Source organism: Notechis scutatus, chromosome 2 (genome assembly GCF_049901735.1).
Source record: "Notechis scutatus isolate UNSWTSFEM ecotype Mainland chromosome 2, rNotScu1.2, whole genome shotgun sequence".
In the NCBI taxonomy this organism is placed as follows: domain Eukaryota; kingdom Metazoa; phylum Chordata; class Lepidosauria; order Squamata; family Elapidae; genus Notechis; species Notechis scutatus.
Window position 1 is genome coordinate 268146519 of NC_142010.1, and position 19820 is coordinate 268166338.

Below are 19820 nucleotides of genomic sequence, written 5' to 3' on the forward strand. Positions count from 1 at the left end.
TATCCATAGAATGTACCTGGTTCGACAGTACGGTAGTAACTGTGAGAGTATCCTGATGGATGATTGCTGAGGTATCTACCAGATAAACCCACCAAGCAAAACTAAATCCACAACATAAGAGGATTCACGAGGCAAGAACAGTCCAGAGTTCACAAGGCATGATCCAAAGTCAAGGCACGCTGTCAATCCAAAGGAAGGCAGGAATCACAGCAACCAAGAAATAGGCAGATAGGAAATGAACACGTTGTTCCTAGCATGGGCTCCGCCTGTCTGCCATGCTACATAGCCAGCTTCTAACGCAGCCCATCCAGAAGGACTGAGGCCGCCACCTCACCAGTAATCTGGCTGATCTTCTCTGTTTCTGCCTTTTCTCTGCCCTACCTGTCCTTGGTCAGGTGCGGAAGGCAGATTTCCTCTTTCTCATCTCTGACTGGCTGCAGCGGCATGCTTCCCCCCGCCCTCAAATACTCAGGATTGCCCCGCTGCGCTTCAGCCAATTCCCTCTCTGACGCCACTGACCACCTTCCCTCCAGACGTGCCTGGGACTGGTTCATCCTCCTCCCAGCTGGCATCTGGAGAGTTATCAGGGGAAGCATGGGGGGGAGTCATCACAATTGGTCACCCATGATGTGCAGGGGGTCATCCTGGACAAGGGGTTGTCCGACCTTGTCTTGAAGTCCTCCAGCAGTGGAGCTTCCACACCTCCAGGAGGCAAGCTGCTCCCTTGATTGATCCCGCTGTCAGGAAATCCATCTCTTTCCAGGCTGAACCTCCTGACCAGCAAGACAAGGGAAGCAGGATATACCACACAGGACAAAGAGTGCCTGTGCTGAGACCACTGTTCAAACCTCAGACTCACTCGCTCACACACACACACACACACACACACAGAGTTACCATGAGGCAATAGTAAGTTACTCAAGGCTGAAGAGTTAAAGAACACGCAGGGAAAGGAATGTAAGAATCTCTTGGAAGGAAAGCCTGCCTGTTGAGTTTTGTTTTCAAAAGAAGAGAACTTAGAGCCACAGCAGGTTCATCAGACTGACCCAAAGCCAGAATTCCAGGCTGTTTTACAGGACCAGGCCACCCAGGGACAACAACAAGCGGGTGGTTATTTCCCCCGCAGAAACCATGGACCGGGACAGTTGCCTTTAGTTGAAGAGAGTTCCTTCCTTGCTTGGCCGGGAGCCTCACGGAGCCTCTTCTTGGCTCTCTTCTCCACACACCTGGCTTGGCTTGAGGGTCTTGCCTGGTTGTCTGACGGCTCCAGCTTTTCTGATGATGCCAGAGTCTGAACAGTGGCTCCCTGCTTGGTATTTGGCTCCCCTAAAGACCAAGCGAAGCGCACAGGTTCCGGCCTGATTCGGCCACTGAGGCAGCCTGAGATCTCTGAAGAGCTCAAATCGAGGGGTCTCCTGCCCCCCCCCCCCCACAAATCTCCCTGAGGTTTCTCATACCATCAGCCACGTTATCCTACTGGAGTGACCCTGGGGGATGGGAGGGGGGCACTATGTTCCTCATCCAGCCCTCGCCCCCCCCTCTCCCCTCTACTGTTCCACCACACACCCCCAAGGCTCCTGGTTAAGTGACTGGACAGCTTGGGGCTCTTTGTTGCTTTGGTTGGAGCTTCTCTGCCCTAGGATACCACAGGTGGTGTCACTCAGGTGCTTCTCTCGCGCCCGGTGGCAGTGGGGGTGGAGTGGGGGGGGGGGTTTGGCAGGGAGTCGACCCTAGCAAGGCAGAGGGGCTCTGAGCGGTTTGGGTTTCCCCTGAAACTGGAGAATCTTGTTACCGTTAAAAGTACTCCTACACAGGGCCGGTGTGCAATTGGGAGGTGGCTCCTGGCGGGGGAAGCGGTGGCAGCCGTGGGTAGGAGGACTCTCGCCCAGATAAGATCTTTTGTCCCGTTCTGGACTGGGAGGCCCTGCCGACACGCACGTCCGGCCGCTTCCCATTCCCACCACCGCAACACTCGCCAAGCAATATTGCAAGACTCTGCAGAAAGATGCCCCCACCCCGAGCTACTGCGGGGCAGCTGTTGGGGAGCGGCGGGGGAGGGAACCGGCCGCCTGCTCGTGGCTGCTTCCTGCGGGGTGTCTTTCGCTCCCGGTGGTGCAATTAATCAGCCCCGGAGTTCTGCCGGTAAATCATTAAACTCCGGTGAGAAGCCGAAGGATCTTTCTCCCCTCTCGTGCCCGTCCCCGCCTCCCCGCCGCCACTTTACTTAAGGAAGGAAGAGGAGGAAGGTTGAGGAACGGCGGCGCGGTGCATGCAGAAGCAGGGACCTTGGAGGCCATCTAGTCCAACCCCCTGCTCGAGCAGGAGAGTCTATTCCAAATATTAGGAGAAGAGGAGGAGGAGGAGGCTCTGCTTTTCTGTTGGCTGGAAATCTTTCTTATGAGTTGAATTATTTCCTTCCTTGTGATTTTTCTTTTTTTCCCCTTTAATGGTTTTTGTTTATTTCTGTCTTATAAACTTTTAGAAAGTTTTAGACAAAGGCGTGATCCCATTGGTTGAAATGATCACGTGATTTGCCTAGCTTCGTTATTCCTGGGGGTTATTCCGACACAAACCACAAGAGGGAGCAAAATACTAATTTGAATCAGGAGACTGTGAAACTAGGAGCGTGCAGCTTTGCTTTTCCTTAACGTTTTGGGGGATCAATTAATCAGAAGGCCTCAGGTTTACTTTTATTTAACTTTTTGTGAGCGAAAGACTATTTTTCAACAGAAGAAGACGGCTTTTATCAGGAGCTCAGACTTACTTCTACTTAACCTTTTTGTTAAAACAGCCATCAATTTGTAGACTAGACAATTTTTCCAGAGTGCTATGTTGTCTCCCAGATTCAAAGATGTGACTGAAGTGATAAAGGCTGATAGATTCTTTTCCATATTCCGCTTACTTAATCAACTGATTAACAAAGTTGGGAGGGGCCTTGGAGGTCTTCTAGTCCAACCACTTGCTCAAGCAGGAAGACCCTCTACCATTTCAGACAAATGGCTGTCCAGTCTCTTCTTACAAACTTCCAGTGTTGGAGCATTCACAGCTTCCAGAGACAAGCTGTTCCACTGGTTAATTGTTCTCAGTGTCAGGAAATTTCTTTTTAATTCTAGGCGGGATCTCTCCTTGGTTAATTTCTATCAGTTGCTTCTTGTCCTGCCTTCAGGGGCTTTGGAAAATAACCCCCCATCTTTGTGGCAGCCCCTCAAATATTGGGCGACTGCTCTCATGTCCCTCCCAGTCCTTCTCTTCACTGGACTAGAAAACCCCCCTTTTTCCCCTCTCCCCTCTTTCTTGTTGGGATGTATGATACAAGATAGAATGTAAATAATTACTCCTCCTCCACAGAAGTACACAGCACTCGGGATGAAAGCCTTCTTGGAAGTATTTGAATATCAAGGAAGAAAGAAATGGCATTGTCGTAGATGTGTACTCAACTAAGAAGTCATAGATGAACTCTGCCAATCAGTTAGCAGAGGTTTGCAGGAAACACATTGTGGGAACCAGGGGTTTTAACTACCCCGGGTCAACTGGGAAACCAACTCTGCAGCTATTGGGGAGGCCAAACAGGCTCCTGATTTGCCTGGCTGACATCTTTGTCCTACAAAAGGTGGAGGAGGGAACTAGAGGGACTTAATTCTTACTCAAAGGGATGACATGGTTGAGGGAGTGGAAGTTACGGGAACTCTGAGGGAGAATGATCATCTCAAACTAGAATTCACCATAATGTAGGCAAAGGTGACTGAACAAAGTCAGGCCAGTATTTTAGTCTTTAAAAGAGTTGACTTCAACAAACCAAGACATTAGGAAGGATTCCATGGACCTAGAAGGAAATCAGGATGCCTGGGATATTCTGAAAAAGAAAATACTAAAGGCCTCCAGAAGCAACACCACAAAGAAAGAAAAACAAGAGAGACCAGCATGATTGCACCAAGAGCTTTTGGACAAGTGCCACACCCTCAATCCGGCTGGATGCATCTCCGAGAGGGTTTCAACTTAGACTTTAGTCTGAAAACTGGATAATGCTGTAGGGATAGAAATGGTCTGTAGTAACGAAATGCAATGCAAAAAAATGGGACTGTACCTGTCTCTAGCACTGGAAAGAGTCAGAAGTCAATGCTTCTTTTATTTGCTGCTGCTTCTTTTATCCTGCACCCCCTTTCCCTATTTTATACTATAAGAGACTTCAATAAAACAATTCTAAAAGAAGGGCACACCTGATAATTTCCTTCAGGGTTGCCTGCCAAGCGGCCCTCACAAACCAGGAGGGGCCCGGCTGCCCTTGTGTAGGGCTAGGGAGCAGAGGAGGACTTGGAACAGAGAAGGGAGGGGTCCTGTTTGGGCCACGGTTGGGGTTGATTTTTGTTAAGGTCTTGAGATTTAAGAGCCGACCAGCAGTGAATAGCTGCCAGATGCGGCTGATGTAATAAGCGGTCATTCAGCATAGCATGGGTATTTAAAGATCCCTTTAAGAGGTGTTTATATATTGCAGGCATTAGATGGCAGGGTTCTCTCTCATGTCCAATATTCTTTGCAGTTAGCTAAGAAGTTTGCTTGAAATGTATTTTGCCTACCACATATATTTCTGTATATAACTGTTGTATATAAACCACTGTTAAAAGTCTAAGTCTCTGTGTGTTCTGTTTTGCTCCTGGGTTGTGGGGCATCCATCACCTTGAAGCTGGTCCCAATTGGAGCCGATAGGGAGTGAAAAATCCCGCCATGCAGCCTGCTTTGTGGGGTGTCGTGGAGTCTGGTGCCTCTTCTCTCTCTGCTGCTGCTGGGTGAGACCACGTGGTGAGCTACCACGAATAGGTGGGTGGCACTCAGGCGGGCATCTCCATCTCAGGCAAAGTAAGAGCTGCTGTGGGTGTTCTCTTGCTGGGTTTGCAGGCGGGGAGACAACAGGCTTCAGCTGAAGTGGCTGTAGGCAGAGGACTCCGCTGTGTGTCTGGGGTTTACCGTCTTTGGTCCTGGGAGAGCTTGCTCAGCCTGGGACAGACCTGATGCATAATCGGGTGTGTGTGTGTGTGTGTGTGTGTGTGGCATGTGTGGCTCCTGCCCAAGGAGCAAGTGGCAGAGGTGGCTGGAAAGGCACTTGCTCAATTTCGCAATGTGCATCAGTCGCACCCCATCCTCATTTGAGGGTCCCTTCTTTCAGCCACTCATGCCCTGGTCACACACACATACCCATATTCACTGTAAACGTGCTCTGGGGGGGCTACCCTTGAAAAGTGCCCAGAAGCTGCAGCTGATGTAGAATGCAGTGGCATAAGCAGTTTTGGGTGCCCCAAGGGTCACACATGTAACCCCTCTGCCAAGTGACTCCATTGGGCATCAGTTTACTCTCGGGTCCAATTCAAGCTGTTGGTTATCATCTTCAAAGCCCTTCATTGGGCCAGCACTACGTTATCTGAGGAGCCATGCCTATTTCGCCAGCCCATAGCACTCGGGCAGGCAGGGCGTGCTGTGACCCCGGCCAAGAACCCCAAGTGACCTTCTTTGCTGCTGCCCCCGCTTTATGGGCCGCCTTGCCCCCAGAAGTGAGGCAGGGCCCTCCTCTACTGGCCTTCCAGAAGAGCCCCGAGAGCTGCCTCTGCCAACTGGCACCGGTGCCTAGTCACCTTGAGGGGGGTTGGTAGGAAGCTTTCCTCAAGGGCTGGCTGCCCAGCCTCTTCTTAAACCCCTCCCGGGTGTGGGAAGCCAACGTCGTCCGTCAGGCCGCTCCACTGTGGAAAATCTTTACCACCAGGAAGTCTTTCCCTACATTTAAACAAAACCTGGGGCAGGGCTGTCAACTCCCCACCCCGCACGATGCGTCACAGGCTGGCCACACCCGGTTTAGTGGTGGTGGGGGGAGTGAGTTTGACACCCCTGATCTAGGGAGTTCCCCCTTAGCCTTTCTGTCCTGGAAAAGCTTCTGGCCGCTTCTCCTTAGTTTTCCTTTAACACACCTGAACTCCGGATGAGCACAACTTTGGCAGCCTAAAACTCTGCTGGCCTTCCTCCATGTCCCCCCACAGCCACCCCTCGCATGCAGCCATGGGCGGTCCCGGGTTCTCTGGCCCAATTGTCCCAAGCCATGAAGCCCTAATTTCTCCCAAAAGCCTGGCCTTTTGCCCCGTGGAAGGAGATCCTCCAAGGTGCCCTCCCAGGCTGCTCTCCCCTTCGGCCTTCCCAGGCAGGGCCAGACCCGTCCATGTTGTGCCTTCTGCACCCCGACAAGCAGCCCCCCCCACTCCTCTTGTCGGAGAAGAGTGACCCGCCTCCCACGCACTCTCTGAATGGGGGCGCTCGCCAGAGGCAGGCAGGCAGGCAAGCAGGCGCGCATGGGGCTGCTTCTGCTGGGGGTCCTTCCCGTGTTGTGCAGCATTCAAGGGTTGAGAAGAGGCTGGAAACCAAACTCTGAGCCCTTTCCTTGAGTTCCCACAGAAACCCAAAGCAGGCCAAGCTGTGGGTTAGGTTGGGTGCTGGGTGCCTCTGCGAGGCAAACCCGGAGAGCCAGGAAGGCCCGACGGCTACAGGCCGAAGCACAAGCCAGCCCGGTGGGGCAGCCCAGGTGACACCCCTTTGGCCCAAGGACCGCAAGGGAGCACCTGCCAGGCTCAGCTGGCCCCCAGGAAGGCCGCCCGGAAGGCTAGGTGCTGGAAGAGGGACAAAGACCGCCCACAAGTCTGGGGACAGTCCCAGTGGCGATGGGGACACCCCAGGGAGAAGGCTGGGGATGGATGGTCCTGGAGGCAGCCCCCCTAAGGCGGCCATGCACAATCCACCCGTGGGAAACGAGGGGCAGCTGGGCAGGACCCAGGCCACTTCAGAGGGAGTGGAGAGCCATTTATTGGTTGCCCTGTACAGGAACACAACACGAAGCAGGACCAGAGCAAACCTTTCAGCGTCCGTCCTCTCCAGCCCAGCCTCACGCTCTGGGGTGGGCCAACCCCGGCCCTTGCTTCATGCTAGCTGTGGGGGGACCCCCAGAGAGGCAGGGCAGATGCCTAGGAGGGGGGCAGAGAGCATCTCCTACTGGGGCTCGCAGCGGCCCTTCTTCGGAGCCTGGGGTGGCCCGTGAAGCCCCCGTCGGAGGAGCCCTGCCAGGGCAAGGCCTCTGTCGCTGAGCAGCCCCCCTCCCCTTCCGAGCAGTCTCCCCTTCCAGATCTCGGCATCTACATGTTGCAGGCAAAGCAGCCGGAAGCCCTCACATTTCATCGGAGCGATGGGGCTGCAGGATGACGCTGCTGGCACCCTCTGTCCGGCCAGGCTGGTCGACAGAGGCGGGTGGGAGTGCCCTCTCCTTCCCCGGAGGGTCCTTGGGGGCGAGGAGGAGCCCCTCCAAGGCAGGGGAAGGGGAATCCGAGGAGGAGCTGCCGTTGCTGGCCGAGGGCCCCCCCGCAGTCTCCAGGGCATTCGGTGGACCTTCCAGGGACGCGTTGAGGCTTCCTGCAGCCCCAAAAGCTTTGGGGGACAGAGCTTCCTCTGGTGAAAGCAGCCAGGGGACCCAGGACGGGAGGGGGTGTCGGCGCTTCTGCTGGCTGGGGGCACCAGCCAATGTCTGGGAAGCCCCGCTTGGGAACTCACGCAGCTTTCGGGACAACACTGGAAGAAAAAGGGCGCAGTTAGAGCACTGCAGGGGAGCTGGGTTGCCCCCCTTGGGGTCCCTGGCCCTGGCAACTTCCTCTTCCCCTTCCTCTCCTCTTCCTCTTCTTCCCTCGGAAGGAACGGCCCCCAACAACTTTGTGCTTCTTAGAAGGACGGCATCTCCTGTTTGCCGCTTTCCTCCCTTTGGAAAAAGCTATCAGAAGTGCTCCCAAGCCAGCCCTGTCTCTCTGGGGATGCCACCCCTGGCCACGGAAAGTATCGTTTTGCAAAGGAGTCTCCTTGGGGGCGCTTGGCTTAAGCCAGGCCCTGCCTCTTTCTTACCAGGGAAGGAAGCCAACAAAGCCTCCCCTTTGCTCTCCGCCCGGAGGCAAAACTGCTCCAACTTGTTCTGCACCCATTGAAGCCAGCTGGGCAGCTGGGAGGGGCAGAAGCCGCGGGGACTGTAGCCCCCAGGAATTTGCTCAGTTTTGGCATGAGCTGCAGCCGAGAGCAGGCAGCTTTTTTTTTGGGGGCTCCACCCTGAGGTTGCAGGGACCAACCCAGCCCTGGAGACTCACCTCCATGCTGCTGCCCCAGGGGTTGCTTCTGGCCACCCAGAGGACAGAGGCTGGGCAGGAGGACCAGGCAGAAGGAGAGGACCATCACCTGGGCAGAGAGGGGATGCAAGGCCATCAGACCGCAGTTGGCACAGCCAAGACGTGCCCCCTCCTGGCAGCTCCCATTTTTGGCCCACGGGAGGGGCACAAGGGAGGGCCGGCCAGCGGGCTGGAGGCACAGAAACTCACCAGGACGCAGGTACTGGCCGCAGCCGTCTTGGTGGACGAGTGCTGGACAAGCGCTTGCAGCTTCCTCAACTGCTCAAGCAGGGACCTGCAACAGAGCAAGGCTGACTCACCCTCAGCTGCACCCCAGGGTGTGTACGTGTGTGTGGGTGGGTGGGTGGGGGTATGTCGCTGCAGCAGGGAGCCCCCTGCCCTGAACCAGGCTCCTCCAGGCTCAGCCCAGGGCGGCACCCCTATGGAGTGGGGTGGTCTCCACATCGTTCGATCCGCGTGCAGGCAAATAAAGGGCAGGGCTGCTACGGCCACCCCCAATTAGCCTGCAGAACCCTCAAGAGGAGGGTGCCCCACCCCCGCCCCAACTCACGTGTTCTGCTTCTGCAGCAGCTGCACCTTCTTCTGGAGCTCGCTGTTCTGGGCCGTGCAGGCCAGCACCCTGCAGAGAGAGGGGTCAGCGAGGAAGCCTGGACAGGGTGGCAAGAGGGGAGGGGAAGCAAGGAATGCCCTGCCCTGCTGCCTCAGGAGGAGGGGGCGCTCCCCGCCCCTCTGCTGCCCGGGGATCCCCACCTGCTCTCCAGGTTGTCCATGTAGACCTTCTTCCGCCGCCGGCTGTCCTGGGCCGACTGCTTGTTGCGGATCTTCCTCCGGACTCGCTTCAGGACCCGCTCCTCTGCCTGGCAGCCCAGAGGTTGGGGGTGGTCAGCCAAGGGCCCCCCTCCCCTCCCCTGGGCAGCCCCTGCCTTTCAGCCCGCCTGCCTGCCTGCCTGCCAAGGCTTCTTCCAGCCCTGAGCCCAGTGGCCCCTCCTCCGCTGCCCGGGAGGCCCCCCTTCCCCTCCTGGAGCCAAGAGCGGGGGAGCAGGCTTTCTCTCTCCCTGGTGCCTTTGGGTGTCCCTCGGCTAGGTGAGGGGAGCCCACCTTGGTTAGGGGCAAGTGGGAAGGAATCGAGACGCCCTCCTTCTCCAGGAGCTGCTGCTCCTCCTCCGTCAGGACCAGCAGCGGGAAGTCCAGCTGGAAAAGCAGAAGAGGGGTGGGCTTGTCAGGGCCTGGGAAGCCCCAGGGGTGAGGGGCTCCAGAAGGGCGGCCTGGCCAGGCGGCCTACCTGCATGCCTCCTCCTACCGGGGCCTCTGCTGAGAGTGCTGCGGTGGGAAGGCCGAGGCCCTCAGCGGTCTCCACGTCTGCCTGCATTTCTGGAAGAGGAAAGAGAAAACCGTGCAAGTGGCAGCACCGGGAACCACCCCCTCCCTAGGGCAAACCTCACCCCTGTCCTGGGGCTGGGTTCACACCAGACACCAAGCCGGCTAGAGCAGGCCTGGTTAGTGGGAGGCTCCAGAGCATTGGCCTGTTGGCAGAACCAGCCAGCTACTGAGGCGGATGGGTCCCGATGGGCCCAGCCTGGGATGCCAGCGTAGGCAGTTGGTCCAAGGGTTGGGGGAAGCCAGCTGGGGCACAGAGCCATAGGAAGCCCCCGTAAGACTGAGTTCTGAGAATACAATTTCCGACCCGAGTCAAGGTTTTGTAGCATTAGGCCACTAAGAGCGTTTCGTGGGCCAAACCCCCAGATTAGCCTCTCTGGATCTAGGGGGCTTTGCTAAAATTGCACTCCCCACATTTCCTTAAAGGGCCTGGGGTGTGAAAGCCCTTTGTAGGGCTAGGCAGCTTATGCTGAATCAGGGGCCACCTGCAGAAGCCAGGGTGTGGGGTGTGGGGGGCAGGAAATATCAAGGGGAGCAGACTGGAGCTGAAGGCCCAGAATAACAAGCTTGTAAGGGACCTTGGGGAGCTTCCAGTCCAGTGATGGAGAACCTATGGCACATGGCATATGACACAGGTGGCACACGGAGCCTTCTCTGTAGGCACGCGCACCAGCTCAGCTCCAACGCGCACACGTGTGCACCTCCCGCTGGCCAACTGGCCTTCGGGTCTCTGCTGTGCATGCGTGGGGGTGAGCACATGTGGGGGGTGCACCTTGCATTCTGGGTAAGCAGGCACACACCCTTTGGGCACTTGGTAGCCAAAAGGTTCGCCATCACTGTTCTCGTCCAAGCCCCTGCTGAAGTAGGAAACATTATCCCATTCTGGACAAACGGCTGTCTTCTTGAAAACCTCCAGTGTTGGAGCATCCACAACTTCCAGAGACAAACCGTTCTACTGTTTCTTCTGTCAGGAAATTTCTCCTTAGTTCTAGATTGGATCTCTCTTTGATAAGCTTCCCTCCGTTGCTTCTTGTCTTGCCCTCCTCCCTTCTTTGTGGCAGCTCCTCAAATATTGGACCCCCTGCCATCCTGTCACCCCTAGTCCTTCCACAGTCACCTCCCCCCATGGTCCATCTAGTCTCCTTTGTGTTCCTCTTCTCTACACTCTTTCTAGTCTCAACATCTTTTTTGTATTGTGGTGACCAAAACTGGATGCACTATTCCAGGTGTGGCCTTTCCAGAGCAGTACCAACCCTTCACATAGACGCTTCACACCATCTTCACACAACATGCTTTGTTGATGCAGCCTAGGACCGGGTTGGCTCCTTTGGCAGCTGCAGCACACTGCTGGCTCCTACTCAAGCGGTGACCCCCCCAGAGGCCCAGGTCCCCTTCAGTTACTACCACTGTTGAGCCAAGTACCTCCTGTTCCAGGGCTGTCACTTGAGGCCCGGGGCCAGCCTGTGGGGTGATTAGATCTGGCCACTCTGGAAATAGCAAACGACAGGCCCACTGTGCCTCTGGCAGAGAAAGTGTGGCTCACCCAAGCTCCGTTTCCACTGGCAGAGGGTGCAGGAGGCCGTCGCAGCCAAAAACGGAGCTTGGGAGCCCATTTTCAGTGGCAGAGCATGGGGGCCATCAAGTGAGGTCACGCTGGCCACACCCACCCTGGCCACGCCCACCCCACCCTCCCAGAGTTCAAACACAACCCTGATGCGGCCCTCAGTGAAATTGAGTGAGGCACCCCTCTCCTATTCCATCCCCCACCCCCCCATGCACTGGATTACGCTGCCTGCATGTGGGGCCCTACTTTCCGCACCCCTGACTAGTGTGTGTTGCTGGAGAGGGCCCAAGGCTGAAGTCTGCCGAGATCCGTCTATCATCTAAACTTCTAAAGCGCTGGCAATTCCCCCCAGCTTGGTGTCATCCCCAAGTTTGATGAATTTCCCTTCTATCCCCTCTTCTAAATCACTGATGGAAAATACTGAAGATTCCTGGGCCTAAGACAGCCGGCACACTCCCCCCTCCCTGGAGATGCCCTTCCAGGGAGGCACTGCAGTGGAGGGCAGTTGCCTATCCACCTGGGGGTGATGCTGTCTGTCTATCACACCTTGTTCTGTCTTACCAAGAAGGGGGGAGGGGTTCCTTCTATTTTATCAAATGCCTCACTGAAGCCAGGATTTTGCACGTGGGAAAGCGGTTTTCTCTCTCCTCCCTGCCAGAGAAGTAGAGCGGGAGAGGCAGCTGTCCCCGCTTGGATGCTGCCTTGGGCTCAGCTGGCTCTTCCGGGTGCTGCGGCCGTTTCTTCCTGCGGCTTCGGCAGTTTCCTTCCCAGCCATTTCTCCCTCCTCTGCGCCACGCACAAGGAAGCGGCAGGGCAGCCCAGCTCCCCTCTCGGCCCACTGCAGCCCCCGGCCCAGCTCAGCCCGGGCCGCCGGGAAGCCTCCGCCTGCCCCGCTCACCCAGATCGATGGCCACGTCGCCCTCGGCCGCCTCCCAGGAGGGCTCCGTGTGCGGCGCGGGGGCAGTCGGGGGCAGGGAGTAGTTGTGCTCCGACTCCACGCGGCCCCAGCCAGGGAGGCTGCTGGCGGGAGACGGGCTCCGGTCCTCGGCGAGGCTGCTCTGGCCGGAGGGCTCGGCGGAGCTGTCCGACTCCTCCCAGAAGGGGCTCCAGAGGCACCGCAGCAGCTCCTCCAGTTCGTCCTCCTGCCCGCCCGGGACCTGCGGGGCGAGAGGCGGCAGGAGCAACCAGGGGCAGCCGAGGGCACCGCCCGCCCGGCCGGCCCTGCCCGGCCCGCCGCTCACCTGCGACTGCGGGAAGCCCCACGGCTCTGGCTGCGGCCCCGGCTCGTCCCCAGGAAAAGCTCCTCCCGCAGGAGGAAGTCCAGCAGGTCCTGCTCGGCCATGGCGCCCCCGCCTCTCCGGCCACGGCGGCCGCTCCAACCACGCGCGGACGGACCCCGGGCGGGATCCGCGGAAGGGAAGCCGGCAACCCAAGCGGCTGCCGCTCGTTGCTGCCCCTCCCTTCCAACACGGCGGAGATGACGTCACGCCCGGGAAGTCTCGCTCTCGGTCCGTCTTTCTCTTGTCCCGCCTCTCTCGCGGCCGCTCACTGGCTGGCGCTGTGGTCACTCGAGGCTGGGAAAAGCCCGCGGCTTCTGACGTCATGAAAATCCCGTGGCTTCTGACGTCATGGTCGCTTCCGGTCGCTCAGCGGGTCCTTGGCGGGACCGGCGCTTGGCTGGATGCCTGACGTCATGGGGTCTCGGAGATGCTCTAGTCCAGCCCGCCGCCCCTCGCGTGCATTGCCAAATGACAGCCCGAGCTAGGCTTGCCCCGCCCCCGTTGAACCCCTGCCTGACCTCCAGAGGGAGTACATCGCAGTCCGAAAACCCTCCTTGCTTTTAATAGCTCTGCGTGGTGGTTGTTTTTTGGAATAGAATAGGATTCTTTGGGGGGCAAAGTGTGATTGGGGTTTATCTCCGGTGGGTAAGTTCTCAGTGTACATATACAAGTAACAAGTGATAAATCATGATCATAATTATAAAATACAAACCTCATAAATCATAAGGTTCAATACTCAGTGACAGGATACCAGAAGAAGCAATCAATATAAATCACAGTAGGATACTCAATAAAAACAATGTTTCCATTGCTTGTGAACTGCCCAGGATAGAGATTCTCAGCCGGAATGGCCTTCAGATGCGGAGGCTTCCAGAAGTCCCCAGCAGACCTGAGGTTATGCTTTCCAAGGACCTGGGATAGGCAGATGTTGCTTGGTGGTGGTAAGGACATTATGATGATAAATGAGATGTAATGTGGCCCATGGATTGAATAAATAACTACCCTTTGGATGGCCCTGTGTCAGGGGCCTCTGCCTGTCACTGCTTGTCCTGCCTTCCGGCACTTTGGAGAATACAGCCACCCACACATACACACACACACCCTCCCCCTCCCAGCTGGTTGGAGGGTTTAACCTTCAGCAAAGCACTTTCTCATTCTGATAGCAAGGGAAAGGGAGAGTTGGGCAGCTGGGGGACAAGTGGAGAGAGAGTGGCTCAAAAGCTTTGCTCGTCCACAGAACTTGGTGAGGGAGGTCCAAAGCGAATGGCCGCAAGGATCAGCCCAGGCCCATCCCCTGGACTTACAGGATCTTCTTCTCAGGAATGGCTTGTGGGGAGAGGGGAGTGAGGGTGCTTATTGCATTGGGGATAGTTACCATCCTAGAAGACAGAAATAGAATTCCATCAATCATGCTAGATCAGGGGTGTCAAACTCGCGTTGCCTCCCGTACCAGGACTTTTCCCTCCTTCGCTAAACCGGGTGTGGGCATGGCCAACATGGGCCGCGAGTCTGAGAGCCCTGTGCTGGAGTGTCAGGATGAGGCCAAAGTAATAACATTAAAAAAATTTTTTATAAAGTTTTATTGTTTTTTAAGACAAACATAGACAAACAAAACATAAAAACATCAAGCCATCTTCCATATATATACATGCAGTGTGTCGATTGGTTTACAAATTGTTCTGTGCTTCCACTTCATAGTCTTCAATTACAATTACGTTGTATATATTCTCATATTGTCAATCAAATATTCCTAAATACATTAATATTATTAATCAATCATTTGACTATACTATTATTCATTCATATTAAACAAGATAATCCATATTTTATTTTATTTGTTTTGTGACAGTTCATATTATCATCTCAGATCTATCCTACAATCATTTTGTAGATATAATAAAAAAATACATTTTTATATATTCATTATGTTCTAAAAATCTACATATTTCATTACCATGTTTTATTGTCTAACCATTGATAGAATAGATCCCAAATTTTATATAATTGTTTATCATCTTGTTCTCTGATTTCAAATGTCAGTCTACTCATTTCAGCACATTCCAATATTTTCTTAATAATTTCCTCCTGTGATGGTACTTTCTCATTTTTCCCGTTTTTGGCAAATACTAGCCGCTGTTAATACATTTACAATCAGGTATTTCAAGTCTTTACTATATATTTCAGGTAAAATTCCCAGTAAAAATATCTCAAGTCTATATCCTTTTTGTCATTTTTTCCAACCATGTGTGGATTTTAGTCCATTATTTTTTGGCATCTACACAAGTCTCCCACATATGGTAATATGAGCCAGGTACTTGATGACATTTCCAACATTTTTCAGATTTATTCTTGAACATTCTTGCTATTCTTTTTGGGGGGAAATGCCACCTGTAAAACATCTTATACAAATTTTCTTTATATGCTGTTGACAATGTCATTTTATAATTTTGAGACCACAATTTTTGCCATTTCTCTAGATCAATCCCATATCCAAAATTTCCCCCCCAAGCAGTTTCTTTAAATTGTTCTTCTTCTAGTTTAATTTCTAATAGATACCCATACAATTTTTTAATCACCTTTTCATCAGTACCTGTCAAAATCTTATCTAAATCAGCCAATTTATCATAGAAACTTTCTGTTTTAGCATCTTTATCATACCTTGAATGTATTTGCGCATATGAAAACCAATTCATCTTTATACCTTGTTCTTCTAATTTTTGCATAGATTTAAGTTCACCCTTTTCATTCAATATTTCACCATATCTGTTTGTTCCTTTTTGTATATTATAGGATAAGAAAAAGCTTCAATAGCCGATACCCAGACTGGAATTTTCAAATAACATTGCCTTTTAGTCTTCTCCCAGTTTAACCGCAGTAATAACATTAAATTTTAACAGAAAGACGTGCGAAGGTGTTCCCTTTGGGGAAATGAATGCTTAATGTGGGATGGGGACCCCTGGCCTGGGCATGGTGCTTGTGAAAAAGGCCTAGGAAGCCCTTGGATTAGGAGGACAGCTGGGCCCGGAATTTCCATCACTAGGCAATGCAGCCCTAACCCGTGATGGTGTCCATGTCCCCATCCTAACTCAGAGGCCTTGTGAGTCACTCAGAGGACCTCATGTGACAGGAGACCTGGGCAAGCAGACTGACTGGCAGCTGGGGGAATGCCGCAGGCAGGCGCTATAGAGCATGTGTGGGTGAGTGCGTGGCTGGCTGGCTGTATTCTGTAGCAGGGCTGCTTTGGGAGATAAAGGGAGGAGTGCAACTTATGGGAGGACTATTTACAAAGTCTGCAATACTATCACTACTAATCTTCTCATCCCTCCTTATCACCCATCCCCTCCCACTTGTGACTGTAGGACTGTAACTTTGTCGCTTGTATCCTTACGATTTATATGGACTGTTTCCTAGTATGATTTGATTGCTTATTGTACCCTATGACTATCATTAAGGGTGGTACCTGATGATTCTTGACTCTTGACGGATGTCTCTTTTCCTTTATGTACACCGAGAGCATTTGCACCAAGACAAATTCCTTGTGCGTCCAATCACACTTGGGCAATAAAGAATTCTATTCTATTCTATTGGCGTCCCTTTGCTGGCTTCCTCAGCAGGGAAGGTTGCAAATCACACGATCGATTGTGATCATGATCGACTGTGGCCGGCTGGAGTGCCTGGATCGCAATTGTGTGACAATGGGGATATTGAAACAGCTATCCTTCCGAGGACCAATCACAAGCGCCCCTCCTTCAGCTCCATTGTAATTTCACATATCAATCAGTTATTTTAGGCTGTATCCACGGAAATGCTTCATTAATTGCAGCAAGCAATGCATCGTCTTCCATTTTTTGGTCAGAGCCCACCCCCAGGACCGGGTCCAGTTGTGGCCATAGCATTTAAGAGAACTGGGAATCAGTTCAAAGAAGGGTAACGAGGTTGAAACAAGGAATAGAAACTAGGGACTGAGCAGAAAAAGGGAAGGGAGGGCAGGATCCGAACAGAAGGACGGCCAAAGGGCCTCCTCCTCCTCCTCTCTTTTGTCATTCTGCTTCTGCTCGGTGGATGTAAAGGCAGGCCCCCCACTGACCCACTGCTGGGGAGTCAGGACAAAAGAGGATGGGAGAGCTCCCATCCTCTGTTTGGAGCATCAAGGGAAAAAAAATCCTTTTTCCTGTGGTAAAACATGAAATTGGATGGAATAGGTACACACGAGCGGCCCAGTTACAGATTGCATGGGGCCTTAGTCACAGCCTCTGTTCACCTTCATCGCTTCAGATCAGTTTGTTTAGTTTGCAATGTACTATAAGATACAGTGTTAGAATATGGTAGCTTTAAAGTAGAATATGGAGCAGATAAGCAGTGTACCAAGGTACTGCCCTTTTTATTGATAAATAGAATATGTATGAGGAACATTGGACTAAAAATAAAAAGAGTTAAAACTGAATCAAATACCTTAGATGTTCTAACCGCTGGAAGCAAGGAAAACAAGTGAAATTTCTGATGAAAAGGGCAGAGTGCAAATCCAGTCCACTGGTGGATTTCCAAAGCCAACTCCATGTGAGTTGACAATGGCAATCCAATGGGAACAATGAAGAAGAGGAAGGAGCAACAAGGGAGCAAACCCCACCCTCATCCTGAAGGCATTACCTGACAGGCTAATGAAAGTTCTGCAAGCAAACCCAGCTCCGAGAGCACCAAGGACCCCACGTTTGAAAGGCGCATGTGCCACTGGAACATCAGATTAACCAGATACAAATAGTCCTCAACTTAAGACCATAATTGCGACTGGAATCTCAGTCACTGAATGAAGCCCTTGTTCAGCAAAATATCTCATGACTGTCTAGTTCAACAACTGCCATCCTAGCATTCCAGTCATTACCATATGAGTCGTTAAGCAAGTAAAGGAAGAACTCGGAGCTGAAAATCCTGCTTGGGTTTTCGGCAGGAAGGATTTTCAGCCGCCAGCCTCCACCTCCTAGAGAGACACCTAGAGAGCAGCTTGTGCCAGGTCTCTCGAGTCCTCCTCCAAGGCATCATCCAAGGCAGAAAATCTTCCCTTAGAGACACACATGCGGCCTACGCTGGACCTCTCCTACCTGCCTGTGGCACTCCATGCTCCAACTGCACTGCCTGTGTCAGTTCTGGGGCTGAAAATGCTGCTTGGGTTTTGGCTCCATCTCCGGCCGAAGAACTGCCTGCCTTTGGCTTTCTGCCATACACAGAGCTGAAATCTTTGGCAGGCAGCAGGAATGGTGCTGAAATCCTTCAACAGACAGCTCTTTCAGCTGATTCCCAGAGAAGGGACAGTAGCAGCTTGCAAACTTCCCTGCTGGCTTCCTCCTCGCATAATCGTGGGGTGCTTAGTAACTGCTCCTAAGAGTAAATAGGTGACCAACCATCCAGTCTACCAATCAAGGGATTGTGTGTGTGTACACACCATTTTGCGACAGTCCAGAGTGTTTACTGGTAATAAAGCATCCTTTCTGAGGCTGTCATTATTTTGAACTATCATTAAGCAAATGATCATGTCAATGACCATCTGTATCTCTTTCTGTGCTTTTGGAAATATCTAAATGAATATGAATTGAGACTTCTGAAAATTCACTAATAAAACCTGATACTTTTGCAAATTCCTCCAACTCTACCCTAACATTAAATCCACATTTAAATAGCATACCTTTAAAATTCAGTTAAAATTCAATTAACCAAGATGAAGGGAGCAAAATGCAGATGGGGAGGATCTGGTGGGATTAATTAAGATTCCATTCTCCCATTGGGACATGTGTCAGCCCAACCTCATCCATGGGCTGCAATTCAGGGGTTGAGCTGGCTGTGGACGTTGCTACGAAACCCTATGACTCCCGATCATGCAAGCTGCTGGCCTGGACATCGCTATGAAGCCCTGTGACTCAAGATCATTTAGCTGCCGTGAGCCTGCAGGAGTAACTCGAGCGATGGCAGAAGAGCTGAGAGGGAAATCGCATAGGATCCACAGCCGGCACACTCCGGAGGAAGATAAACTGCTTACATCAAATCCTGTTGTGGCTGTTGTGCTTTCTTTCGGTCGTGTGACTGAACCTGACAACAGGTTCCTTGTATTATATTTCTTTATTCAATATCTATAGCTACCCAACTCAATCAGGTGATCTGGAACCTACACCATGAAGGTTTGCAACACCTTGAATTGGACCAGGAAACAAAGCGGCAACCAGTGCAGCTCGTAGGTGGTGCCACATGGGACACCCCAGAATTCCTTTCTGTTCCAGGTTCTTAGTGTTGGTTCTTGTCTTTGCAGCTTCGGATTTTCTTTCCCTGCAGGGCAGCACCAGCCACTTGACTAGAGCTTCTGGAGGTCTTAAAGGCGGCCCATGACAAACACCATTAGAGCCCCCAAAGACCCTCAGCTCTTCCCTGGTAGCATGTCGAGTCAGCCGACCGGCAACATCATCGACGTCTTGCCTACCGGTGTGTTTTTCCAGGCTGCTTCCTCCGATGCGGCACGGGTCGCCGTCTGTGCCAGGGCCGCCAAAGCAGCCTCGTTCTGTTGCTGCCACCGGCTGCTTTGGCGGGGCGGCCCCGGGAGACCCTGCCCTGGGCATCCTGCCAAGGGCCTTCGCCTGTTCCCCCAAGGACAGACGCCGGCGCGGACTCCAGCAGCACAGAAGCGGGGGAGGAGAGAATGAGGCGCATTCCGACATTCTCCACTCGGGTAAAAGCAACAAAAGGGCAAAACTCCCGAACTTCCGGAGCGCCGCTTTCCAACCTTGGCCAGTTTTAACACGGGTGGACTTCAACTCCCAGAATTCCCTGGCTCGAAAGTGAACCTCCAGTTCGGCCAAGTAATTCTGGGAGTTGAAGTACCGGGACCCTTTGGAGACCTGGTCCGAAAGGCCACCGCGCGGAGGAGGGTCCGGCCCACCACGGAGAAAACGGACGAGGCCCGTGGGGGCTCCGCTCTCCCAGGCCGCCCTCAACGGAAGAGGGCTCCGCCGCTTCGCTTCTCGCCTCGGCCCGACGGCGCACCCACGACGGCAAAGAGACGTTTCGGGGGTCTCTCCAAAGCGGCGGCTGCGAGGAGGAGTTCCCACCCCCGAGGGCCCCGGGCATGCGCGCTGGCGGGGAGGCGCCTCGCGGGCGGGGCGGGACCAGGCGGGAGTTGGGGCGGCCCTCCCCGCCCTCGCTCACAGCCCAGCGCTCGCCGCCGCCGCCGCCGCCTCGCCCCGCAGGTAGGAAAACGCCGCCGCCGCCGCTCCCCCTCCCGGGAGGCCCAGCCAGCCACGCGCCCGGCAGGCGAGGTTGGGCGCCGCTCCGGCCCTCCCACCCGCCGGCCGGGAAGGGCCCGGAGCCCCAACGCGACGGCCGAGGAGGGCCCGGGAGCCGCCGCTCCTCCGCGGGAAACCCGGCCCT

At 53.7% G+C, this 19820-nt stretch overlaps 2 protein-coding genes across 2 annotated transcripts in view; one reads left to right on the forward strand and one right to left on the reverse strand.

Moving 5' to 3' along the window:
- Positions 1-6821: 6821 nt before the first annotated feature.
- Positions 6822-12916, reverse strand: CREB3 (cAMP responsive element binding protein 3). Its single transcript, XM_026684965.2, has 9 exons — positions 12375-12916; positions 12032-12290; positions 9475-9563; positions 9291-9383; positions 8943-9049; positions 8743-8811; positions 8382-8466; positions 8154-8241; positions 6822-7593 (listed from the first exon to the last, which is right to left on the reverse strand). The coding sequence occupies exons 1-9, from the start codon at positions 12735-12737 to the stop codon at positions 7196-7198; spliced, it is 1551 nt and encodes a 516-aa protein (XP_026540750.2). The 5' UTR covers positions 12738-12916; the 3' UTR covers positions 6822-7195.
- A 6621-nt stretch (positions 12917-19537) lies between these two features.
- The window catches only part of TLN1 (talin 1), a 35272-nt gene continuing 34989 nt past the window's right edge, over positions 19538-19820 (forward strand). The window contains 1 exon segment of the mRNA XM_026684978.2: positions 19538-19639. The gene's annotated coding sequence lies outside the window, so the exon portion shown is untranslated.

Excerpts from the sequence above, each read along its gene's own strand:
- CREB3 (XM_026684965.2), bottom strand. The coding sequence starts at position 12,737 with ATGACGTCAGAAGCCGCGGGCTTTTCCCAGCCTCGAGTGACCACAGCG. Across the intron at positions 12,291-12,374 it reads GGGGCTTCCCGCAGTCGCAG|GTCCCGGGCGGGCAGGAGGA; the intron begins GTGAGCGGCGGG and ends CTCGCCCCGCAG. Across the intron at positions 8,242-8,381 it reads CGGCCAGTACCTGCGTCCTG|GTGATGGTCCTCTCCTTCTG; the intron begins GTGAGTTTCTGT and ends CTCTCTGCCCAG.